This window comes from Meleagris gallopavo, chromosome 17, assembly GCF_905368555.1.
Source record: "Meleagris gallopavo chromosome 17, MGAL_WU_HG_1.1, whole genome shotgun sequence".
Lineage (NCBI taxonomy): Eukaryota > Metazoa > Chordata > Aves > Galliformes > Phasianidae > Meleagris > Meleagris gallopavo.
Genome location: NC_139420.1, coordinates 5,203,400 through 5,230,585, shown reverse-complemented (window position 1 = coordinate 5,230,585; position 27,186 = coordinate 5,203,400). Strand labels below are relative to the sequence as shown.

General features: G+C 43.4%; 1 protein-coding gene across 9 annotated transcripts in view; it reads right to left on the bottom strand.

The window, feature by feature from the left end:
* PITPNM2 (phosphatidylinositol transfer protein membrane associated 2) overlaps nucleotides 1-27,186 on the bottom strand; it is a 116,310-nt gene that overhangs the window by 30,741 nt on the left and 58,383 nt on the right. For 8 of the 9 annotated variants that reach the window (XM_085238403.1, XM_085238411.1, XM_085238410.1 and 5 more), the window contains exons 4-10: nucleotides 18,642-18,856; nucleotides 16,984-17,105; nucleotides 15,158-15,391; nucleotides 8,921-9,244; nucleotides 6,055-6,150; nucleotides 2,883-2,987; nucleotides 1,918-1,988 (exon numbers count right to left, since the gene is read on the bottom strand). In XM_085238403.1, the coding sequence (XP_085094529.1) occupies nucleotides 1,918-1,988; nucleotides 2,883-2,987; nucleotides 6,055-6,150; nucleotides 8,921-9,244; nucleotides 15,158-15,391; nucleotides 16,984-17,105; nucleotides 18,642-18,856 (1,167 nt within the window). The remainder of the gene's footprint in view (nucleotides 1-1,917; nucleotides 1,989-2,882; nucleotides 2,988-6,054; nucleotides 6,151-8,920; nucleotides 9,245-15,157; nucleotides 15,392-16,983; nucleotides 17,106-18,641; nucleotides 18,857-27,186) is intronic. The other variant, XM_085238409.1, reaches the window with a different exon arrangement.

Sequence of the window (27,186 nt, the reverse complement as noted above, 5' to 3'; positions counted from 1 at the left end):
TAACGCAATGGAACATAAACTATTTTTGGTATCTCTCCACTATCAGGGCTCTCAGTGTTAACAGCTCTTTGCAGACTCTAATCCCCCTACCCCAAAACCTGAGACATGCAGAAGCAGGTACCGATTGTTTCTCCTGTGCCTCACCCCACATGCTAGCAGAGATAACCTCTGAGAACTTCCTGGCTCCTTCCCCAGGGGAAGGCAACTCTCTGCTGAGGCATTGCAGAAGACACTAGGAGTGGGTGGGAAAGGGGAGGGAGGGGCAGTAGGATTTTCCATTAGGCAATTTTTTCTTATTTTAACATCTTTAGTCACCTGCTGCCTTTTGAGCAGTGATTGAGCCCCTGACAAACACAATGGTGGGAGGGAAGCATGCCCAGGCACACATTAGCAACCTAACAGCTAGCTTGCATTTTTACCAGATAAATGCTAAAGCATGTGTTAATATGCAGCCCACCAGAAGCATTAAAATTCACATCCAAGTCTGTAATAAAGATTTTCCAGACCTCCTGCACAAGAACAGCCTTTAATTATTTAGCACCATTACATTACATTTACGTCTGCTCTTTAAACTTCCTCCGATTCCAGTTTACAGTGCTTGCAAGGTGAACTTTTCCCTGGCTGGAGGCATCAAGGACCTCTCTCCGCATCTGAGCACTGCTTTCAGACAAATGTTTTAAGTGCTCATTTGGAGAACAACATGAGTCACCAAGCTCAGGTCATCCGGAGGTTTATCAGTCATTTGGAGGCGCCGTTCCCTTCCAGTTCATTAACCTCTGCTCTTAAAGGAAGTGGGGAACATGCAAGCAATTGCTGATTATTTTAGGGGTGGTGGTGGCTATTTAGAACTTTCCTGTAAGATCTGGATTCATGTAAGACAACTGAATCTTGGGCTACCTTTTGGTGAGGGAGTTTCCAAACTGGAAATCCCTGCTGTGGTGGCTAGAAATTTCAAACTGTTTTAGTGGACTACTTGTGAACAACTATAAGTAAATGGCATTTTCAGCTAACTTTCAAGTTTCTTTCCTAAAATTAAGCCAGAAACGAGAATGACTTGAGGAGACTACCTGAAGAAGATAGCAATTTCTCTGCACCAATTCAGCTTCTGCATGAAATCTTAGGGCTGTGAGCTGCAGACAGCTCATCTTGAGGTGGCTAGAAACACTCCATCTCCAGCAACCCACTTTCTCCATAGCTCTCAAGCTCTCAGTCTCTACAACAAAAGCCTAGCATGTAGAATAATATCAAATCCATGCTCACATTCTTTAACTGACCATAACATAAGTTGAGCAGTTCACAATGAACTCTGTAAGCAGCCACATCAGCTGTGCAGCAGGCATTGCCTGGGGGGCAGGATGACTACCATGACTCTAAGGGACATCTCACTAGGATGCTAGCTTGCAAAAACCTGCAAAAAATACTCCAAGACTGGAAAGCCAGTGGGGTAATCATTCGCTATTTTATTCGGAGCTCTGAAACAGGCTGTGCTAAAACCGGTTTCCAAACAAGGCCCTGAGCAGCTCAAATGAGTGGGCTGCAGCACAGCTGTGTCAGTGGGACTACTGCAGCCTGCAGTTACACAGCACTCCTGTTAGTGCTACTAGCTCACTTGGCATTATCAGGGCAACTCTACCAGCAGTGCCTCAGGCAGCTGTTATCCCCACAGGATCAGTGTTTTTTCCAGCTGGATACCTGACACTGCCTGCAAACGATTGAAAATTTTCTATCTGATGCTCAAAAGGCAGGTGAAATAATCCCTTAAGCCTAGCCAGGGAGCACACAGCATACCAGTGTGGCTTCAAATGATAAACAAAGACAAGACACCACTCGCAGCGAAGAGAGCAGTTCACCCCATTTACCCCACATGGAGACTTTCCAGCAACAAGGGATCTCGTTATAAGAAACCAAAGTGCTTACTTCAATGATGCTGAGCCTCTCCACACTGGAGCCAACGTGGTACTCTGCTGATGTCTCATGATACAAGTCACCTGCAAGCACAGAGGTTTAAAATGTCAGCACTGCAAGACACTTTGGCAAAGACACTCTCCCACAGAGGCAGATTGTGTCAATGCATCTCAGCCTCTTTGCCTCAGATTGTCTTAATTATTTCATCAAATTGCCCTCTCCTTCCCTCCCCCATCCTTCCAGCTGAGAAACCTGGGCAATGCCAGGCCACTTATTTTCCAGCAATTTCTCATAACCTTAATAAGCACTTCAGGATACTGGCAAGTTCTACTCTCCTTACAGCAACCCAAGCATCCTCATTTCATCAGGCACTGCATCAATGGGAAATCCCTGCACAATTCTCAGAAATGATTCTGTGTGGGAAAATAAAAGGAACCACTGCAATTGCACTGGGGGGAGCAGAGATCTGAGGCACTCACATGTCTGCGTCTACAGCACTGTTCTAGAAAGCCTAAGTGTCATCCTTCACTGTGTTGCTACATGAATCGAGCTAATTGAAGAGTCCAATTCTTTCCAAAGTTTTGTAAAGATGAGCAGAAAAAAAAATTGAAAAAAAAAATTGAAGTGGGTACAGATAAGAACAAAGGATGGAGCAAGAGAAAAGAAAAGGAGAAATTGAAGTAATTCAAGGCAGAGCCGAAGTATTTCATCATTATATGAATGAATCCTGGCTGTCACACAAAGGAACCTAACCAATATGGGAAATGAAGAGAACCAAGAGAGCTTCCTTCTCCCGTCTCCCACCAGGCAGCACTGTTCCAGCAGTGCTGGGCAGTCATTTCTACGCTCTGCCTCAGCTTCTCCGTTCACGAGATGAAGATAACAAGTTTTACATTGCTCAGAATGGGGCTGTAAAAGTGACCTGGAAAGACCGTGAAATATCACATGCGGTTTTGACTTAAGAAAAAAAAAATTACCCTGGACATCATCACATTCGGGGGTTTCAATTTTATCCATCAGATCATTGGAACTCCATTTGGTTATTTCTTTCGGGAACATTTCCTCATTGTCAGACAAGTCCTCTTTAAAAAACAGATTTTTTGAGTCACACACATACAGTTATGTATACAGACAAGAGCACAGAATAGAATTTTAATCAAAAGACCCCATAGCTATATGTAATCTTACAAACATCCTGATGGTTTAAGTCATAATAAAACATGATACTTTCTCAGCTTTCATTATATAGGAAAAGAAGCCTATTTTGAAAAAGTCAAGAACATGCAACTAAAAGGTTCTGTTTCCAAACAAAAGCCCTAAGGTGTGAAAAACATGACATAGATTCTTAGAACAACCATTTGAAGTACAAAGTTAGACATTTTTCCTGCCGTAGTTTCTGCATAGCATGACCTTGTATGGCTGTTTGGTGATGCATACAGGAGAGGACAAGCAACATTCGCTGTTGGGATCCTCCCTGAGTTATGTGAAAGCTGAGTGAGGTCTTTGGGGGAAGCAGTGATAAGAATCGTTATTGTTAACAGGACCAAATACCTAAAAAGGCAGAAGTAACAAAGGAAATGTGAACTCCCTGGGCTATCTTTAGCCTGATTTCCTCAGGAGACAGACCACACTGCCTCCATGTCCTCCATTTCCCTCCTACCTCAAGAGCTTCTTCTCTGGCTAATTTCAGCTACAGCTGGTAAAGAACAAGGGTCCCCAAAACACTACCTTCAGAGAAATGTAACGAAAAGGAAGAGGCATAAAAGGGACAAAGCCTATAAAACACTCCCTGGCAGCATCCAGAAAGGTTAACAGGGCTGAGCCCCTTGCAGAGCACTCCCACAACTCCCACACTCAGTGCTTCAGCAGGACACATTCTGGGAAGAGGAGCAGAGCCCTGGGGCTGCACCTGAACCCACAGCCAACAGCAGCAGCTGAAGGCTTACAGCGGTGCTTTTGCTATGAGTTGCTGGTTCCTTCTCCTTTTTGTTTTTTTCCTCCCCTACGTTAGGGATGTGTCTTTAACTGTTACAGAGGTTAATTGGTTTCTAACTTATTTATTGCACTGTGCTTATTATTCCTTTCCTGAAAATTTTGGGCTCGTAAATTTAATAAAGAGATATAAACATAATAATAACAGCAGCAATTACAGATGTCTTGATCTAAAATCTTTAGAGTCCCAGACGAGGGTTCTCCCTTTGTTGGTGCTGTGCAGTCACTAAGAAAATAATCAGTTAGAAGAATCCCAGGATCAAGAAACAAAGAGATTATGAAATTTATTATTCTTTTCAGTGTATCTAGCTAATATCTCAGGTCTGAGCGCACAGCCAAGCAAAGACCAATTATTTTTAGGAGTTTCTATTTACACATTGACCACAGAAAGACAGCAACCTGGAAACTTAGTATTGGCATGCCATTTCCTTTTTCAGCTATGGAAAAAGCTGAGTAAATCCTCAGTGCCCCACGCAAGGGAGCATGGAGTACCTGTTCCCAGCAAGGGGAAGCACATGCGTGCAGAACATGTGCTGGCGGAGAATTAAGAAGATTGCACTCAAAGCTCCTTCAGCAACTTAAGCTTAATATTGAACTTATTTCCTCGAGAGGTTTAATTGCAGCCCTTATTGCTACCTAAGTGATCACCAAAAGGCATATTATTCCCATTATTAGCATTTATGACAGGATAGAAATCGGATATTACTGTACTTGTCACCACTTTAACCAGACTCAGTGAACAAGGATGAGTGGGAAGCCCAAGACAAGAAACCTCCTCATGCTCAGAGTACATTCACTGCATGGTGAGGGAACGTGTGTGTCCATGGGAATCACCACTGAGGAGCTCTGCTGAGTCCTGACCCCGATCAGTTCCATTTCCCACAGCACTGACCCCACATCTCCCAGCACGACAAGCCTCCTGGCTGCTGCTGGGGTTACTTCTCCCTCCTAGGCACCTTAGGAGCACTCCTGGGATTCCCCATGGGCCTGAATCCCAAACATCTATCTCAATCTATCTCCTTTTTAGTACTGAGTAATTAAAAAGAGAAGAAAAAAAAGTGGATAGCAGTGATGCCGTTTCAATGACTCATTCCTCTTTTCTTGCTATGTATATTGCTACAATAAATCCTCTACCATTTTTGTAGGTGCTATATAAGTCCATAAATTGACTTGAAGTTGGCCTTTCTCTTTCCAAACAAGGTGAATTCATCACTTTGACTCACAAGCACCTGGCCACTTTCTACCCCAGCATTTGGGATGCATGCCTAAATACTTGATGTGAGAACTCTTCTAGAGAGTGATACTATCAGTTTTGAGGGTCTGAACTTCAGCTGAACATCACTGAAATTCTAATTTACAAAACTGGGGTGTGATCTTCTCACAACTCCATTTCAGAGAAAGGTCACCAACTTCATCAGCACACATTGCACATGTAACTTAGATTAGCATTACAAGCTGAGATGAGTCCATCTGTTGTCGGCAGAGACAGAGCCTCCCAGGCTTACATACATATTAAGTACAACATATAAAATGAATGCAGTGGAACAAAGCTTCTTCGTATAATTACATGGAAAAAAGGAAGAAATAACACCAAAGCATTCATCAAATGTGAGCAGTCAAAATTACTTTGGAAATTCTGGAATCAACACTGATTAATTTTGGCACAGAAATTACCCTGTTGCATTCATTATTGTACTTCCAGGAACAGGAGGATAAGGAGTTAATAGAGGCAAACTTCAGTCTCTTCAGGCCCAGAAGAACAATTAATCATATCCTTTACTGATTAAAAAAATTATTAAAACATCAGTCTTACTGAATCAGAATCATTAAGACACACCCACAGAGCAGTAAGCATTGCTAAATTTTATCCACACATTCGTAACAAATAAAATACAGCTCCAAAAGGTTAAGATTGCTCAAGATCACATCAGAAAGATCACAATAAATCTGAAATGCTGCCGTGTTAAATACAGGAGTCTGCTGGGTAGTGCTGGGGAAGCTCAAAGAAGCTGCACTGATGCTGCAGACAGCTTGGTTAGAAAGGAACAGACCCTAAACAAAGCAATGAAGTCTTGCTTCCTTCCCCACAGCTCATGCTTTCCGCCCTCTTATCCCATCACTTCAGGTAATGAACAAGGTGATTTAGGTTCCACATACCATGTGCATCAAAGAATTCATCATCTGAGCTGTCATCTGAATCCCTGGCAATGCTCTGCATCCTCCACTCCGAGATACTATGGCGTGAGGGACTTGCTGGAAAAAGCAGAAAAGCCTTAAGCGAAACGCTACTTCGACAAGACAGAGAGTTCCCAACATGATCTTTGCTGGAGGAAGAGTTGTGTGTTCTCTGCAAAAATGCACTGCTGCAATACTAAAAACACAAAACCCTGATGATGCTGGTGTGATGTCAGTGTACCACTTTACGGATCCTGTTTGTTTACTGTTGTTATAACCTGCCAGCAAGATGCTACATTAAAGCAAGCTGTTTGTATCACTCTTATGCTATTTTGAATGGCAGCTATTTATAATTGTTAGTAGGACGTGCAAAATCAGCTGGGTTTTAAAGTTTGCAATTAGGAAGGAAGCAGGCTGATTGGAAGCTTTCTTCGTTCCTCTAATCAGCACACAAGCCATGCCTCTGCTTCACTAACTTTTGGGTGGGTAGCTAAGCAGAGCAGCCTGGATAGAAATAATCTGTTTTCTGGAAGGAAATTGCTTCCACACAAATTGGATTAGAGATCTATTTAAACTTTAAACTTCAATGATTTAAACAACATGCTATCCAACTACTTCGGAGGGGAGCTGTCGGAGCAGCTGTCCTGCTGCAGCGAGGAGAAAACCCAACAAACCTTCTGGTCCCTGTCCCTGTTTACCCCCCTTTCCTCACACCTACCTGCTCCTTTCTCTTCCCCCTCCAGAGTTCCCTACACTGTATGGAAATACATTACAGCACTATTTTTTCAGATATATTCCAGCAGTGATGCAGCCTGAGCTCATCACAGAAATGTAGTCCAGTGAAGGGAATGGCTCAAAAAATTAGTTACATGGTTTTTCCCCTTTCAGATTCCTCTTGCATGTCACAGAGGGGAGAGCAAAAACCTGAGGAGACTGACAAATCCTCATTTAACACATACAAAGCCTCCAAAAGGCTCCGATTCCTGCGAGAGCTGCACGAGCTGTTTCATACTATTGCTGCAACATCGTTAAACGTGTAAGTCAAAGGCTTCCAATTTCAATTCTGCTACCTGACTGTCACATGCAGAGACGAAGGAGACCCTGTGCAGTCATCTAATTGCAGCCCAGCAGGGGTTTGGCAGCCCCCAGCTCCCCACCGCCCACCCCTCTGGAGCTGGGAGCGAGGAGGTTGGCAGAGCGCAGCCCATTCACGCTGCTGTGACGTCAAAGCACTCGCATAATGGTTGCTAAAAATAGAGCATATAATAACATATGGGATGGCGACGAGGGTCCTGCTATCACCAGAGGTCTCACTCGCATGGTATAGAAAGGACTGAGATCTTTGGCAGAAGGGCGTTTGCTTTTTTCCTGTTGGAGGTAGCGGTGCGTCGACACAGCCCTCCTTGCTTCCATATGTTAATGTGCCACCAGAAAGATTAAAATATCTGCATGACGTACTTCTCAGCACATCACAAGTCATTTCTTCCATTACTTTTTCCTGTAAAAGCTGAGGCAATCTGCAGTTTCAAACAAATCTACGCTTTGCTCTTAGTGAAAACCTTCAAGTAAAATCCTAAAGGGTCTGAAACCTACAGCTGCCAATGAATACATCAGCACTGAAGAGGGGGTTCATAGCAAAGAGCGTAGTGAGATATGGGCACATTGCTAAAACATCCTGGTGCAAGCAAAGTAGCATTTTTATCTCCATACAACGATTTATGAAGCGTCTGGTAGGTTCTTCCCTGGGGCTCACTGGTGAGTCATTGCAAGGTAAAACTGCTGCTCGTATCTCATTCACCATGTGATGAAATCAGTGATGGAGTGGTAAATAAAAATTGAGAATCAACTCCAATATTTAGTACATGTGAGAGATGGATAAGCTTCACTCACCCATATGCCTCTTCCACTGTCCCTGAAAGAAATGCTGCCTCTTGGGGCTTCCAAAAAACCAAGATGTTTGCCCTCTTGCTGAGAGAGCTATTACCCCAGCTACCAGCTGCGCCTGACTGAAAGGAGAGAGAGCAGCTGGGGATTCAAGCCCTATCTCCCTGTAACTTGCATTGTAACTGAGCCCTAAACAGGGTATCTGCTGGGGCTTTAACAGCAAAAGCCTGAAAGCTTGCTGAATGGTATTTAAAGGGGAATGTAATCATGATCCATGGTTTCAGCTGGTTTCAAGCTAGCTATGAATTTTGGTTCCCAAACAGCCACCATGCACTACCAGTACAGAAAGGCAGCAAACCCCAACCCCTCGTCCTTTCACAGCACCTGCCTTAGTTTCTCCAGCAGCTGATGGAGTCCTGCAGTGCATCAGCTGCACTGCAGCATCACGCAGTAAGGTGTAACTGCAGCCAAGGGCTCAAGGTGCCCGTTGGTAACGGCCTCCTGGATGAGCAGTTAACTGCCACCTGCTGCTGGGTTCTGCACCCCGGGGCCAGGCACACCACAGCATGTAGGCAGGGAGCTCTGCTGAAGGATGTAAAAGCCACCGGTGGCTCTTGGGTAACAGGGCCAAAGCCTCCCTGTGCTGCTTTGTTTTGTCATCTTCTGCCACCCAACACTGCTACCCAGCTGCTTCCTGCTCTTCTACTGCTTCTCCTAATTTCTGTGCTTTCAAGAGTGGTGTAAATTCTGCCATATGCCCTTCTGACAGTCACAGTTATGGGACAATGACTAACATTTCCAAACTCACAGGAGGCTACCTGAGAAGACTGAGCCTGAAATACCAGCAGAGGTTTCTTACGAGAGCTGAAAGGGCTCACAGGAGGAATAAGCACTGTCCCAAAGGTTTCAGCCAGCCATACTTTCCTAAAGCCCAGCCTCTGCACAGTTCAGAAAAGCATCTTACCTCCTCTCTTTGAAGACCGGGAGGACTTGGAAGAGGTGGACCACTGCTTGGTGAGCGACCTCCCAGAGGCTGTTTCACTGTTACCAGAGACATCTTCTGGGTCCACAGGTGAAACTGTGTCAGCTTCAATGTCCTTCTCACCAGGAGCATCTTTGACTCCATGCTGCTCAGGATCATTTTCACCACAGAACTGGGCCATCTTCTGAGCCAGCATCAGCTGTGCCTCTTTCTCCAGCTGCCGGATATCTTCGATGGTGAGCCCGTACCATTCGTCCTGCCAGCACCAAGCCTGCCGATGAGCACGGACCATGACCTTCCGCAAGCCTGCAAAGCCAGAATGCCCCAGTCAGCAATGCTAGAGAGCTGCAGGAGAAGTGTGTTCCCTTCCCCAAAACCTCAAGACACCGTGGCACTGATATTACAGAAGCTTGACAACATAATGCATATAGAAATGGAAGTTTGTATACCAATCAAGGTTGGAAAATCAGTCATTTCTGTGCTGTACCTCCTCAGTTCTTGCTAAACAATCGTCCACTGACAAATTAGCTGGTATTCTGCAACTGCTTTTAGCTTGGGAAGGCATTGCATAATTCCACATCCAAGCCTGCAATTGCCTGCTCTGCCAAGGAAGAGCCAGGCACAGGCCTCAAATAGCACTCTCATGAAACTCTGGGAAGTTGCAACACGTAGATCCAGCCTTCAACGTGAGTGGGACATGTTCTCAGAAGAATGTTACAAAGCCAACAACAACAAAAAATCACATTTTAAAATAATTATTTTTTTAATCCAGGCTTGTTTCAAGTGGTTCCTTTACAATTACCACATAACCCACAACAATATGGGACACGATAGAAGGGCTTCCCATATTGGTTGTGCTAAGGTGACCAAAAGCTCTCCTTTTCCCGGAAACCCTGCACTTGGTTTCTACACGTCAGTAAAAAACCACCACAAATATAAGCTTCAGAGAGAATGGAATGGGAAGAAAAGGGAAGGAGGGAATAAAGCATAATTTATTTTGCAGATACGATCTTTCTTCCGTAGCATGAGAAAAATGAAGTGTGTAAAGCCAATTTAAAACTTGATTTCTATGTGTCACATAACTGAAATGAATAACTATCTCAGTACCAACACACAGTGCTCACAAGGCAAGAGAAACTCTCCCAAAACTTGCAGCTAACAGCTAACATCACCACATCACCAAGACTTTTAGAGCAGAGTGATTGCTGTGGATTTTCAACCTATTTTACTGCTTAAAGCTCACGACAGATCAAAGCTCCAAACTGCCATATACTACTGATGGGAACACCCAGCAGTAACAGTGCTTTTTAAAAGTTTCTATAAATACTGACAACTAATCCTCAGGTACCAATCAATGAATATTGTTCCCCCTTTAATTACTGGGAAACTGAGGCAGCTGTGATCTGACAGACACGCCAAGAGCAGCAGCAGGGTTATGGGCTGCAGCTCTCCTCTGCTGGTGTGCAGGTGCTCGAGCACTCACTCTAATGAGACCCAATTTGAACACCATGGGTCACAGCACCACCGCTGCCTTTACACAGCAAGCAATCAATATGCAACATTAAAACCATGGATAATGGTTCCAGTGCACAGGGGTTCTAAGCTGTTTCCAGCAACATTTGCTTTGCTGTTGTAAAGAGCCTCTTAGATCTCACTACTCTCATGCCTTCCGTGATCTTATGCCTAAATGCTACCTTTGTTTTCAGCAGGTTTTTTTTTTCTTTTTTATCTGAAGCATAGAAAAGCTTATTTTTCTGTTTTTATTTCCTTCCAGGCCTGGGCACTTTATTTTCTGCTCTGCACTTCAGTTAGTCCTCCATGCAACCAGATAACGCAAGCCACCCTATCTGGAAGAAACAAGCACAGAGATCAGCAGCTAACAGGATGGATCAGCTCAACCTGAACTTCATTTGCACAGTAAGATTAAGTCTATCAATATTTTATGTAGTTCTCTGCCTGACTTTCAGATGGGAGCTCCACTTAACAGGAGCACACTTGAACCAGCAGATTGTGACCTTCTGGGGGCTGAACAAGGGGCATCAGCCACTTAATTCCATTCAACCTTAGCCAAGATTCAGTGTTATTTCTCCCACTATGTTACTTTTTGCAGAACTGCAGGAGAACATTTTAGCCTTTTTCACCTCCTGTTATGACTGACAATCAGCAGAGCTTAAAAAACAGGGATTAAACTCTCATCACATCTAACAGAAAGCCAAGAAAACATTTCCTTTGCTCTACCCCACATCGCAGCCATCCTTTGGGCTCACTTGCTCCCAGCCCAATGGAACCCACGGACCTCCCCATCGGCACTGCTCATGTCAGGTTGATTAAACATCCCCCAAATCACCCTTTCTAAAGCCTTCTCTTTTGAAAACAAGGTGGCATGATTCATCATTCCAGATCAGTTACGAATCAAAAAGACTGAGATTATTTTCCTAGCCTCTGGCCTTCAACTGGGACACCAGCAATGCTGCTCTTCTCTTTTTCAAGCACAGGAAGAAACCTGGAAGAGAGCAAGACTGTCCAGGTACAGAAGAAATTGAAAAATAAATACTGATGAGCCTCTACACAGCCATATGAATTCAAGATCCAACTACAAATGACTGACATCATGTCTGAACAGATACAGTGGAAAAACTTGAGTCTTACAGTTTTTCCTCAACATGTCAGAGAAAAACAAGCTTATCTGGAAAGTGAAAGGGAGGGCACAGATCAGGAAACAGAGTGAGGTTGTGAAAAACTCTTCTTAACAGATCAGAGATGCCCAGCAGCACAGTGCTGAAGTCTTCCAATCCAAAGCATTCTATGATTCCTCTCCAGAACTGAGGGATAACCCCACAGTTTCAGCAGGCAAGTCAGCCACTGAAGTCAGCGAGAATGACAGGAGTTTTGAAAGGATGCAGGTAGCAGCTGATTACAGTAACATGTAGTAGTTAACAAGTAGTTCATTATTTCAATATCCAGTAGTTAACAAGACTTCATTATTTCTCTAGGGTGCACAAAGCTTTGGTAAAACAAAACAAAACAAAACGAACAAGGAAGCCACACATGCACATCGGTACACATTCAAATTGAGTTCAGAAGTATTCATCATTTTTGTGTTGATTTAATTATAACATTTCCCACTGTGTTGTGCAGAAAGATGATCTGTGAAGAGTCTAGCAGGGTGCAAACATTTAAATCATTCACCTTTCAACTCACCACCTCACCAGCTCTGCTGAATCCTTCAGGTGCTGGCTTTTGTAAGTGACTTGTCTGTAGACTATGGTGTTTAACTTAATTTCACAAAAGAAAGTTTAAGTGAATATGACAAAAGTCAGGATAGTTGAACTTAAAAAGCATTTGTCTGCAGCTTGGGTTTGTTTTTCAATCTGAATTAAAAGTAGCAACTACAGCAATTAAAATAAAACAAACAAAAACCACCACCAAATCTTGCCCAGTTCTCCCTCAACCATCTACATAAAGCAACTGGTCAGACGCCCATCGATTATGCACACAGTGGCAACATCCCAGAGCTTTTATAATGCACTCTCTCAGTTTCCTGGCAGCTGATAAAGGATGTCTGATTTTCTCCACGCAACATTATTTCCTTGATGGTCACAGCAGATTTGATATCCTTGTCAGCGCAGTTCTGGCTGGCTGACTGTATCTGATCAAAGGTGACTGCAGCTGTATCTGCTGACTCCCTGCCTTCCCTTGCTCACACCTCTCACAAAGGGAAGCGTGTTATCACATCTGTATCGTGCTAATCACGACCCACCTTCTCTTCAAAAGACCAAAGCCTACCTACAGGTAACAGTGGGCAGTGCTCATCTGGATAAACTTTTGTACTGGAGTGCTTAAATGAAGGCAGAGTTCTACAAAATAGCTTTCTAAAACCTCTTCCACTTCATCACAGCGCAACAATTTGGGCACAATTAGCCAAAGATACACTAGCTTACACAAATTTCTGGTTTCTGGGATGGAAACACACTTTGCCATGGTATATAATCAATATACAGTCAACACGCTTGTTTGGCAACAAAAGAACTGTAGCCCACGTGCACAATTAGGAAGCAAGTGGGAGCAGAACATTATGCAGTGCCAGCCCAATTAAACTTAAATTCTATGGGTAAGGAGTAAAAAAGCACACAAATATTACAGCCAAGCAGACTAACAGCCCACAATTTTAGTCTGTGTGTCGGACTGTCAAAGCACTGAGTAACTGTCCAATTAGTCATCCAAAAAAAAAAAAAGGTTGCTGCACTCAGTAAGACTGAGAACATTTCAACACCATCCCCCAGAGTCATTCCCTCCGCACTCAGTAGCCCTTCCACATATAACAACCCATCCATCTCTTGACTTAGAAGTTTCCTTCTCTAGTTATAGTTTGCACCACTGAAGGACTGCTCCCACCTCAGGGAGAGTTTCAATCCCGCTCTGGATTTCTGCCTCAGTTTTCTCCCCATTTTGATGACCTTGGATAGGGAGAGCTAATTTCCCAAGGATCAGATTTGCAGGAGCCAGCAGCAGAGGAGCCAGCAAAGAAATGCCAAGGAAGAGTTGGCAGACAAACATCTCCAGCACCTGAGTAGCTTGGTCCATGGCCCAGCATACAAGCCTGGACAGTCTGCCATAGCTCACATTCTCCCACTTTAAACACCCTCACACCCAGCTATCCTTTCCACACAAATTCGGACACTTTTCCCACTCACAGAGAGCTTGTCCAGGGCTGCCCCATCCACAGGAAGGCCACACGTTTGTAGACACCCAAAGCTTTTGCTTTCACTTTTACTCACTCAGCTTTGTCTTGCATTAAAATCTTCTCTCATTTTATGCATCTTAACCACTTTGAAAAACAGTATTTGCCATCACTGTAACAAAGTGGAAAGGCTTTTGAAAGGCAGACAATGAGCTGGCTCAGCTCTCTGCAAAGCCTTAATCAAGAGGAAAATGGCAGGCAATCTTTTATGAAACACAAAAGAGACATTTCTAAGGGACCACAGTTTAATCTATGCCAAACACCTCTGAACAACTAGAGGAGTCACATGCTTCTTTTTCATTTAGCAGATACAAAGGAGTTGTTATTCTGCCCCCATGTTTTGCAGCACACGCTAAATTAACCCATGTCTCTGAAGCACCAAGGGAGTTGGTTGCAGAAAGCCACTTGTAATGAAGTCTATAGCAGGAAAAACTTCCATCTGCGGATAAGTAAAACCAAAGGGGCTCTAAGAAAGGAAACTGTGACTATTCAAAAATGTTGTGCAGCATTCTCCACTGCTCTATCAGTGTTTTCCACATTAGCTCTCAGGAGCATAGTATAACTAAGAAGAGTTATAAAATTATTTACTTCTAGCATCAGGTCCTTCAAAGAAACTTTGCATATGGAAAGGGACAGCTGCAAAGGAAAATTCACTGTAGACAGAAAGTAGGAAGCATCCTTTACATGGTCTTCCTTGGGACACTCACAGCTCTGCACTTCTTTTGAGATAGGAATGTTCCTTTAAAACATTCTTTAAGTTATCCACCTGGCCATAGAGCCTCTCTCCAGTGACAAGGCTCACAAAGTCTATCACAGTTGTGTATAGATTTTCTGCAAGAACAAATTACTGCCAGTATTGCTAACACCTGCACAGTCCCCACTTAGTTTCTTCTGGAACACAAACAATAGGCTGCCTCCTTAAAAGCACTGACCTAAGAATGATGCATCAATCAAAGCAGCACATTTACTCACAACTGAGAGCTGTCAATGCCCCATGGTGTGTTATAGCACAGTGAGGTGGGGAGTCTGGAACACAGAGATGTATGGCCACACAAATACCCACCTGCCCCACCACAAGGCAGGCAGGAACCAGGGATGATCCAGGGAGTGGATTCTTGGGACTAATTAGGACTCATAGTTGAAAATCATTTCCTTGAGCTGCCCTTGAGGAAATTGTCCAAAATAAAGAAAAATGGCCCGTTTTGAAAGAGGTTTAACAGACAAATCCTTATTTAAAAAAAATGAACTTGAAACCCTTTAGATGGCTTTATGTGATTCATGCATGCCATGACTACAAGTAATAGAATTACATTTTTCTGAACTGACCAAAAGCCCTGCAAAAGAGCAATCAGATCTGACAATCTCTTCACAGACACGTCCTGGAATATCACACACTGCACATATCTCACCACTGTATTTCAATTCAGAAACAACATTAATGAGTCGACAGTGAACCTTGCAAGTCTATAAATGCTCACCAACATCATGGATAAACCGTTCGATTTTTGACTGCATCCCCCAGTATCTGAACTCGACTTTACAAAGTTTATATGCACACATGATGGGGTATTTCCCAGGGTTGTTCTTGTACTCTTGAATCCAGTCTTCTGATAAAGGGCCTCTTTTAGTCTTCACTGATTTATACAACTTTGGATCCTCCTCAGCTTTGTATTCATGTGGAGGGATAGGATCTTTAACTATATCAATAGGATCTGTAGAAAAAACAGAAATAGATAGACATTTCCTGAATAAAAGAAGAAACATTTTTCAGGAGTTATTTTTTTAGTAAGTACCAGAAGTGTCATAGCAATTTAGTTTCTTTCTGACTTACACTTGTATGACTGATATTTAAATTGTTTACATGCTGCTGCTGGGTAGAGATCAGCTCTGCCAGAGCAACTTGTATGCATGGATCCAGCAAACCAAGGCTTTGCTCCAAATCTTTCTGCCCAGTCACGACAGGTCCACAGCAGATCTACTCACTCCTTTCTTTCCAGCTTCAAAAATATATTTTTTTTGTAATTCCATCTCTCAGTTTTTCAAACATGACTCACAGTGATACAGCTCTGCCTAACCCGAGACTGTCAAATACAACATCTCCTCCCCCTCCCCGATTATTGTTATGGAAAAGGGGCTGCCTCTGAATGTTGTATCTTTGGAACCCATTATGTGAGATTTCTGTCAACTCCTCAAACTTTATTGTTACACCAGAGGTACTAGGGAAGGTAGAAAGTTCAATGCAAATCCAAATTGTCCTAATTAACGCTTCAACAATGGAGAAGTGGAAATCAGCACATGCTTGCTCTATTCCCATTGCAAAGATCTGAAACCCCAACCCCAAACCTCAGCAGGCAGGATCTCCCTTTGCTCTTCCAACATTCTCAGCATGGCAGCATGATAAAGCTGTGTGCTCAGACTGAAAGCCAGTGAGATAGGCTTAGGAATTGCAGGCAAGCAAACTGAAGTTTAACACAAGCAGTCTAAATCAAGCAACACTCAAGTCTAATTGCACAGTTACCCACCACGGTCAGCTTGTCAACAGAGCCCGAGGAGTCAGAGCAGCCACTAGGTGTCCTTCCCCAGGGCTCCCATTGGGCCAGCCTGAGCTCAGATCCCTTCTGCAGCCCCAGGGATGCCTCGACTCTGCAGGGCTGAACGTGCCAGCACTCTCTGCTGTGCAGCTGGGCTCCAGCAGATGCTGTAGGCACAGGCACCATGGACAGCAAGAAAGAGGGATGCTCTAACACTTGCCATTTTCTGCCATTCGAGAGGTTATCCTGTTTTTGCCTTTTCTCTTGTTCAATCCTTACAAATATAAGCCTCATTAACCCAATCTCCCAGACAGCTGCGAAGCTGGAGTGTTAACCTGCACAAGGTAATCTAAGAGAAGGGGAAGCAAAATGAAATGCACCTTCCATTTTCAGAAATGCAGATAGGAATGTTCTTCATATACACGAAGGAGATACTCAATCACATAGCACTATTTTCTTCTTCAATGGTTATTCCTGTTAACTCTCAAATCATTAGATGTGCAGCTGAGCTGTACAAATAAGACAGAAAAGCATTCGCTTCCTTTTATAGACAGGAGGATTCAAAAGATTTCTATGTGTTTTACATCAAACTTAAAAGAGAACTCAGGTGTTCTCATTCTACTCAATGTAACCCTTCCAAGCAGTCAAACCTCTGATGGGTGTGCATTTCCATGTTTAGGGGTGGATGGGACAGGACAGGGAGCTGGGACATACCAAGAAAAATCCTTTACACATCACAAAGCAGAATAAAGGAAAAGAAAAGGGCTCTTCACCTAGAATGGTTTGTCTTTTTTCTGCAGGAGAAAGGTTGAAAACATTGACGTGCTCTCCTGGATCGGTTTTGTAGTAAGTCTCGATATCAATAGAGAACTTCTCCACAAAAGGGCATGTATACCTGGAAGTGAGAGTAACACAGTTAGAGTAAACTCTGCTCAGTCTGGCAAGCAGAGAAAATGCTTGCCTAAAATGTTCAAAATCAACTTCAAATTCAAGCCAGTCTTTACTCATATTGTACTTCAGATATACTTAAATTAAGGACTGTACAGATTAAAAAGACTTCAGTAACTTTAGACACAAGCTTGCCTTGGAATTATGGCTTCAGTGAAACCCCAAACCCACAGCACCAAGGATTTTGCCCCCCATGAGGTGTTACATGGATTACAGGTGTGAGGATTCCAGTGCTCCCCCATAGTTACTGATGACTGGGCACCCAAACTAAACAAGAAACATCCTCCCAGCCAGCAAGAAGCAAACGTTGGCAGGAGAAAGCCCAAGAAGACAAAAGACTGTGAATTAGGGCAATAGTGTCTCCTCTAGAAGATGATTATCAAAGCAGACTACATACGAAGGAGCAGTTTTCAGAAAGGAGATTAACTACAGAGTCTGATGTATCAGTATCAGGTTTTATTATCTTTACCGATACGACACCCAGGAAATGCAAGAAAAAAGCAGAGTTCCTGCCTGGAATCTGCAGCAGAATAAAATATGGACTGGTTTGGCACAAGGCCATGTTTCCTGGCCAGGCGATTCACTCCCAGGCATTTCAAGAGGATGGATAAAAACAGACTGAAAGTGGACTTCAATCACTTCAAAGTCATACTGCTTCATTACATTTAGTCATGAACGACTGCCCATACACAGATGCTGACACTTCCTCTTTCCCCAAATTCATGTTACTTGTGTCAAGACCAGCAAAAACAGATCTATAAAACTTACATTGCTGATAAACATCAAAAGATTCTAAAGCCTTTTTATTATGGAAGATAACAGGAACATTAGACTGAACAGAAGGAATGCTCTAAACCAGAGTAACTGGTAAGACAGTTATTTACTATCTGTAGTCTTCCCAGGCAAAAACGGAGGACCCAGATGGCTCTGCAGAGCCTCTGACTCTCTTCTCAGAGAGGAAACCATAGGGTGTAAGTTTGTTATTTTCTGGCTCGATAACAGTAAGATAGCTCCCAGAAAAGGAATGCTAAATTTATTATCATTTTTAATGATTTTTCTTTCCTCCCGCTTTCCCTCCTAGATTAAGTGAATCCTGCTGTATTTGATTGTGTTCAGCAAGACAACTTTCCCAACGCTGTGCACATTTATATCCTTACTGAGCTAGCAGATAACTGCAACAGTAAGTAGAACACACAGAGCAGGAGACGAGACTAAATAAAAACTATTCAAGATTTCCCACACTTTGATGGACAAACAGCTCACATTTTAGAGCAACCAGCCACAAATTGTCAAGTACTTATGCAGTCAGCCCTGGCAACTCTTAAGCTTCTGAGATTAAGCACTGTGTAAGAATTTCAGGACTTGGCACCTCATTTTCTCTGAAGGACATTACTGGAGATGTAAGACATGCCATGTCACAGAAAGCGACAATGAATCCTCTCTGTAAAGCAGGGATAGAACTGAACATTTTGGTAAATTTTACCTTGTCCTGGTATAAGGATATGCATTCCACGATTCCTCTTCAACTCGCAGAGCTGCCTTGGGCAATATTGACCGAAACCAGCTGGGTATGTGCATACCAATGTGGTACACTTTGTGAGTATACTGCCCGTTCCCTCCTGGCCCATCCATGTACGGCCTGTTCTCCAGGATCTCTACTCCACTGCCTTCCCCACATGTCTCCTCTCTGCTCTTTTTCTGAAAGGGAAAATATACCACAGAGTTAATCATTCCAACACATTGCACGCACCGAGGTCTCAAAGCATGCAAAGACTTGGGATGGTTTCTAGAACTCCTGTTGACCACAGTTTCATACAGCCACCAGAACTGCAGCAGCACCCTGGCAGTAGGAGTACTAAAACTAGAGATTATGAATGAAATAATTAGATATTCATCTGGACAACAGAGGAAGCAAGATATTATTTATTAAAGATCCAATACAAATCTGGATGACATCTCTAAAGCTAAGAGAGAATTTGAATGAAGACCTAACAACTCAAATTCCTACACTTACGAGAAGGTACACATCGGTCTTTCTGAGAGTGCACTATCCTTTGGCTCCAGCTTTGAATCACCCAACAGCACAGAAAACTATCACATCTGTGGGTAACATGGCAAAGGGAGGTTGGTCTAACTTGCCAAATTCTTGCACTGTTGTATCAGCATGAAGAATCATGCACACGTTCAGCACAGCACCGCCATACTAAAAACTGTTTTATGACCCAAGCCCATAGGATTTGGGGGTTTGTTGCCTGTGGTCTGTCAGAGCAGCAGCTCTCCAAGAATAGCTCGGAGGCTGTGCTCTGCTAATTAAGATATTTAGAAGAAATAACCCAAATTTGCCAGAATGCACACAGCACCCCCTGGCAACCTCCACATTTTGGCTTATTTGTAGCAGTGCCCCTCATTGAGGGACCTGGCAGAATTTCCTCCAATCAGAAAACCACTAATTTCACTGCTTCTAAGAAGAGCTAGAGGGAAACCAAGTAGTTGTCCATTTATAACACACTTCAGATCAGATTATGCATACCCTTCATCATTTCCAAACAACAGATTCATGGTGTTAGTGTTTCAAATTGTTGAGTTTCTTGTTTGTATATGAGAGGATGGTGCTTTGGAAACTATGAAAAAAACTGGAATTGTATACAAGAATCAACTGTGAAATATAACGCAATAACAAACTCTCACTTCTGGCATACAAACAATTCAAAGGAAAATGAGGTTTAACGAAAAATGATGAATGAGATGCAAGAGATCAACTTCTCGTCTATTCAGGACAGGATGATAAGCCAACATAGCTATTTAAAAAGAGAACTTTTTCTTCCTAAATAACTCTCAAGTGATTTAAAAGTTAAACAGTCGCAACCAACAAATCCAAATAACTGACAATCTAAACAGTCAGTTTTTCCTGCTCCACAAACTGCAAAGTACTGCGAAAGAGAAGGGCTTTTTTAAAGTTTATATCTAAAATTCAACTGGCAGTTCATTAAAACACACATCCTCTTAAAACAAATTACTGCATTTCAGTTCTTATATAAGCACTGACCAAGTCCTGTACAAATATTTATGACAATAACATTAAATAATCTTGATAACCCAAAAATCTGATTAATTCAGAGGTCTCGGGAAAGGCAGCAACCCAGCAGGCATAGCAAATGTGTCAGACAGAATAGTAGCACGGCATCTGCTCTGAGCAGTTGATACAAATTATGGAGATCTAGAGCTTTTTTATATGGCAGAAGCATGAGGAAATCGCAAGCAGAGGAAATACAGATTCTCTTAGTGCCAAGTTACCGCACGCGGAATCACAGATCTGCTGGGTTTAAAGCTACCGTTCTAGATAACGCGGTTATCAACAGTGCCAAGTCAAATCTGCAGGTCCTTGGTTTGGACCAAAACACATGCAGGAGTTCTTCAATTTCAAAAGAAATCCACAGCACCGAGCAGCCTCAGTACTGCTGTGAGCATGCAAAGCCAAACCTGTGCACAAGAGTGGCGTCCCCAGACTCACAACTGCTTGTATTGAAATGGAAAACCAAAACACTGAAGATGTATTTTAATAGCCACGGTTGACATTAAAACAGGCTTTCTTTCTCAGAATACTGTTTGATGCTCTTCCTTTCAGAGCTCCCTCACAGAAATGCCCTGTGCCTTGCCTTCAGCTCTGAGCCTGAACACTCAGCACCTGATGCTGCTGATTCCAACTCCAGCTCCCATCAAACAGCCCAGCAGCAGGCAGGGATGTCTCCTGCACTGTTTCCTTTATCAAAACACCTGGCATACCCTTGACAACACCATGTCACCTCCCCAAGAGGGAATCAACCCAGCTCTTGGTTAATACAACTCCATTTTTGAACCCACTGCATTGCTGATGGAAAAAAAATAACTAACACTCTTTGGGGAAGTCAGTTTGCATTCCACTTCTGATTTTTTCTTGCTTTACTCATTTCTACACACCTGCAAAAAACCCCAAACCCTATTCTGAGACAGTGCTGGCGTCTTCCTCTGGTCTTACTAGATAACCAACTCCAGTCCACAGACCTTTCTGTCAACTGAAAATGTTCGGTGAGTCCCAGCTCAACATGTACCTCCTGCTTGTCAATTTTCTATGATGGGATGGCAAGAACATTTTCTTAGATGAATGTGAAGAAAGAGCTGCACCTCTGCATGACAAAAATCAGAGCTGCAAAGTTTGCACCTCGATTTATCTTTTGAGCCAGGCCAATTTCTACTCAAAGCACAACACAGCTTATCACTGGAACAGTGGTACAACCAAAGGGAAACTTCCTGCGAGCCTCACAAGGCTGCTTCCCAGCATTGTATGCTCTCCTCCTTTCCAACTGGTGTGTGGAGAAGGCTGCATGCCACAGGGAGGTTGGGAAGGACCAACGAGGCCAGGTTAGATGGCAAACAGAACAATCCCCAAGCAGTCATAGAGACAAAAGGAAGATACACATCTGAGAGAATAAAATAAAGACATCAGCAACACGCACTCAACAGACCAGTCTGATGCTCTGTGCCCAAGCGGCTCTGTGAAAGTACACCACTTCTGGGAGTGAAGAGCAATTTGCTTTTCAACCACAGCCTCTTCATGGCTATTGTGACTCAGCTACAGCATGGAGAGAGCTTATCACAAGGAAGTGGTCTGTAAACAGCCATTTAAAAAATAACCACTGATGAGGAAAACATTTGGCTTGAGAAGCACTGGGCATACATCTCCAAAGAATACTCATCTGCTGGGATAGGCAGCTGTGCAGCACTAGGGTCAGTGTTGGCTTTACAGACCACGCTCCTACAAAAAGTAGAGATTTTACTTAGTAGACCGCCTGTGTTATTGCTATTTGCTACCAACTGGCAACACTATTTTCCCTCCACATAAATATCTGAGGAACAGTTTCCAACATCAAAGAGTACCTAACGGCCCCTATGCAAGATATCTAAGCTGTAATCACAGTAAACCGCCTTATATTGTATTACAACAGGAAATCTAGTCATCTCTTTTAGAAGTCCCTCTCTTCTGCTGATGACACTCGATGTTCTGCACAGCCCCATCAATAGCTTTCCAGGACAGATGGTGACACAGATCCCTTCTAGCTAAAGTAATAGCATTAAATTACTCATAACAGGGAACCCAGAGAAGCAGATGCACCATGATTAGCAAGAATGTCAGTTACTTAAAGGGTTCTATTAAAATAAATCTTTTGGCACAGCAGCATAGCATGGGACACAGCACATGACCTCACCGTAATAATCATAGCATGAATAACTCCAGTGAATGTCGGTCACACATCAGGTGAGCCTAACCCCACTATCATCTGTCCTTCACAATGGGAGACATGAGGCTGTAAACAAAGACAGGCTGACCAGCTCCCTGATCCCAGCAAATGCCACGGAGTGCATCCTGCAATGCTGTGCTGCAGCCGTCCTGGCCCAGCAGAGTGGGATGAGGAGTTGAATGCAGTCTGTGTGGTTTTCAGCAGGGTCAGCTCAGTGAAGGAACGACAGCTGCTGGCAACAGAACTCTCCAGGTTGACGATTCAGCTTGAGAAATGTGTAGGTCAGGCTGGGGAAACAAAGCTTGCTTTCTAGGCTTTTTAGTTGAATTAGTTTAATTCCACTCCTCTTAAACACTCTGAATGTCTCAACTATTCGGGAGTGACTCAGATCCAACCTGTCCCTGCAGGCCATGCTGCAGCGGTGCTCACAAGCTCCACACGCAATAGAAACACCATCAGGAGGTGCTACGGGTGCTGTTGCTGCATTTTGCAACTACAGAAGAACCTGGTTTCTATCATGTGTTCCAGACATGCCTGGAGATCCACCGGTCAGCTTTTTGGAGGTGTGTGAAAGGTGAATAAGGTGAAAGTCTATTGCTGAGGAGGCTTAAATTTGAAAAAGGCTGCATCCATTCATGGGCTAGCATCCACTTCAAGAGGCCCGAGGGGAATTACACATGCTGAAAAAAGCTTGACAAACATTTACAGAAGATTTTCAATCCAGGCTTTTGTGAACCTTGCCACACAGCCTGGAAGCAGTCTCAAATCTCTGCCATCCCCTGCACAGCATTATTTCACGGAGAGAAAATCTGCCTCATTAACTCTATATTGCATTTACTTTGATATTAATGCACTCAGCATGCTCTGAGTGCTAATTGCACCACTGGAACGTCACAGATCCCTTCCGCAGACTGCAGCAGCATGGTGTGCTGATCAGAGCACTCAATGCTGCACAGCCTGGGGGTCCCAGCCTCTGGAGGGGGCATAGGATCATCTGTACCATCCTCTCTTTCTTTATAGCACTAGCTCTGATAAGTAGCATCTCAGATACTACTTTGATACTTCACAGACTTTGAGTGTCTTTCTCACCAGGATGGTAACAGCACAGTAACTCATGGTGCTAACACAGTAAGAAGGGTATTATCCTAAACCATCAGGTTCCTGTTCATCACATTTCACCTCCAGAGTACAGCACAGATGCGTACAAGCTCTGCTCCATACACAGAATGTCTGCAAAGTCTTCAGTAGAGTTGCAAGCAGTTAAGTGGTTTCATTTCTTCTAAAGTTGTGGATTTTTTCAATTGTAACTTACTACTTTGAGCAACTGCAGAGGAGAGTAAAGACAGGGTGCACTGCATGGTGCTGATGGGCAGCCCAAGCATTGTTCTAGCTTCAAAAAAATAAACTACAACTATAATCTTACCTTGTTTACCACCAATTATTGCTTACAGTTCAGCTCCTCAATCCAAATAAGTCAGACGGTGATTACGAAGAGCTGACATGCTTCAGCATCATGGTAAAGTCTCCTGGTGCTTTACAGCAATATATTTACCCAGTGCCAGTGGCTGACTTTGACGACCCATGACACTTTTGATTTGAGATTATTCAGATTGCAAAGACTGACACTGCTACACCCGGTAGACCTACTGTCCATGAATAATGAAGACATAAGCCATTGTCTGGAAACAATAATCAGAAGATTTTTTTTTCCTCCCGGCTCCCATTAGGCAATAGGACACTTTTATTAACCAGACAAATTCTCCTGGGAGAATCCATTAAAATAACGCTGAAGCCTCAGCATTTCTCATCCCATTTAGACACAGATGCAAGAAGCTTACTGCTGGTAGATGGTTTCAGCTGACAAGGATAGCAAACAGAGGCATCTATGCATCCATCAAACAAGAACATGACAGCAGATTTCCCCAGACGATCCTTCTAACACACTTGTGTGTGCTGTTGAGGCAAAGGAGGCTGAGATTAACAATGACCAATTACTGGGTTTCCTTGTTTCAGATCTCAAGACTACCACAAGTGCCAATGAAGATCCTAAAAACAGTCTGGTCCTTTGGGAAACGGAAAGCCTCAACTGCCTCACACAACTCACCAGAGAACAAAATGCCTGAAGCTGTTGAGGGTGGATGAATCCGATCTGTCTTTGCCAGCCTCTAAGACCTGGTTTCTCTAATCATGACTGTTTTGGTGGGTTTTTCTGCTCAGTTTTAGAAAGGAAATACAAATACTGGTAAGATGTAAAAGGTTGAGAAAAACAAACAAGATCAAAACAAACAAAAGCCCTCAAGAGAACCCACAAGAAGATCCCATCTCTCGGGGGTTGTTTTTTTTTTTATTATCTTGTTGTTAGGACACAACATTCAAGTATTACACTTCGGCAGGAAATGAAATTCTCTACCCTTCACTTCTGTGCTTAAAAATTGCCTTTTTTCCCCCTCATCCTTGAGGTCAACAACCCTTTTCAGAAATGCTGGGAGAGGTTAGAAGCAATGCAGCCCATCAGTCTCAGCCACATATCTGGGCTCAGTGTGGCTACCCCAGCAATCAGGCGCCAGAAATGAAAAACAGCACAACAACAGATGCACAGTTTCGGTTCTAGCTGCTGCAAGCCAGAATTAAACTGCACCTAAAACTAGCAGACCAACAATAGAGATGCTGGAAAATACCTAAAGGTCCTAAAACTAATGCATGGTTTATTCTTAACACATTTTTCCAGAACAGGATTTCTCTACATGGATAACAGGCACATGGGTGTATCCTTTCTACCCTCAGCTGTCTCCTGCTGTGGTATGACTTAGCTCTGTGTTCTGTTAACCACTCCTTTTCGATCATCTGAACTGACATCTAATTCATTATGAGTAATCAGCTTTCACCACCACCAACCTGCTGCCTGCTGATAGACCTCTGACACACCAGGCACCGTGTCAGCATTACAGTAGGTAATCAAAACTTGGACTATGAAAACAAAATGTTGATTTACCCTGAAAATATACACTTCTCAAATTATCTTCCCCCAAAATGTATATCATCAAAGTGTTGAAGCACTCAGTTTGGATGCTATCACCTGATACCTAGGAAAAGAATAGAAGGGGAAAGGGGAAACAGTACCTATTCTGCTCATCTGATCAAAACTGACATAATTGTTACCAGTGCACAGCGCAATCTAAGAGCAAATGGGAAGTGACACGAATTAAATTAAAAATGAAAATCACCTGAACTGTTATTAATGCATTAGTTTGCCAAAGTAAAACAGTATGCACAACTTTTGCAGTCAGACAAAGGGCTGCACCCCTGAGAGCCAAGTGCTGTACATCAGAGAGCAGGGACTCGGCAAGGAGCTCTCTTTTAAAGAGGGAGAAAGTAACCTGAAGAGAGAGCTGCTGGCAGAGCTACGTGCAGAACGCACATCTTCCAAGCCTCATTTGAGCAAATTAACTATGATGCGGCAACCTTCACCGGGCTTGAGCAGGGACCTTAAACTAGGTGCAGCAAAACAAACTGCAGGCACTCTGCAGCCCCGAAGCAAGGAAGGCAGGTGAGCTCCTCTACTCCTGTTTTGCAGGAGCAGAGCGTTGGCTTAATGGCTATATTGGAAAGACAATATTAAAGGAGGCAGGAGAGAGGAACCTTGTTCCCCCAGGGATGGGTTTTAACAGTACTTTTGAACCTGTGCTTTGTGAAGTACAAATCAGAAACAACCCACATGAAGCAGGACTGACAGTCCTCCAAGAACGTTGCTGGAGGACAGCATGGAACCCAAAAGTTGTGTTATTGTTACTCACATCAAGGCTTACTGCATCTCCTCACACAGGTAATTTGGCATGAGCTGAATTACAATGGGACTTCCCATTCTCTCCAGGTACACTCTTCACATCCTTTCAGAAGTCATGGACGCTGCAGGACTGTGTTTTTGTTTATATCATGGGCATTGCATTAGAATGCAGGCAACTTTAATCTGCAACATCTGTTTCCATGGCAATGGGACTGCATCAGCAATCCACTGGGCTTAGTGTAGGCCATCTTCACTTTGGCTTCAGCGCTGTGCACAAATCATTGCTGTTAATAGCAAACCAAGTGATGTCACTAGTAACCATGGTGCCCATAGCTGAGGTTTCTATGTGCCCTTTGCGCTCCAACATGCATCCTTCACGCATGACAATTATTTTAATCCAATTAGTGCTTGTAAAAAAGTACACAAAGGGCCAGCGTCAATACTTATTTAGCAGAGGAAGGTTAGTTTGAGTCAACAAGACAGTAATCAGAATTTGAAGCTTCACACAGCACTTTGACTTCTTATTGTGCTGCACACATAGGAATGACCTGAAACTCTTGAGGGAGGGGAAGGAAGTCTGAACCTCATCAATAGTTTTATTAATAAAGACAAAAGAGCAACTGTTTTAACCCATCCTCCTTCTAAGCCTGATCAATAGCTGGGAAACACACAGTGCTTTGTTTCACCTGGACATTGCCTCTTACCCAGTATGAAACTTGGTCTAAAGTGCTCATACCACCTACTCAAAAACAAAGGCAGCGCTAAAAGGAGAGAGAGCTGTAGAGAGTGTGCATGCAGAAATCTGCAGACTGCCCAGACAGGCAGAAACCAGGCTATAATACCACAAAACAGCACTGTCATCTCTCAGGCTACTGCAGGAGGTGACCACATAGGACAACTCTGTCAATATGGAGGCTTCACACAAAGATCTCAGATTGACCATCAGCCCAGACTCCTCCAGACTCACT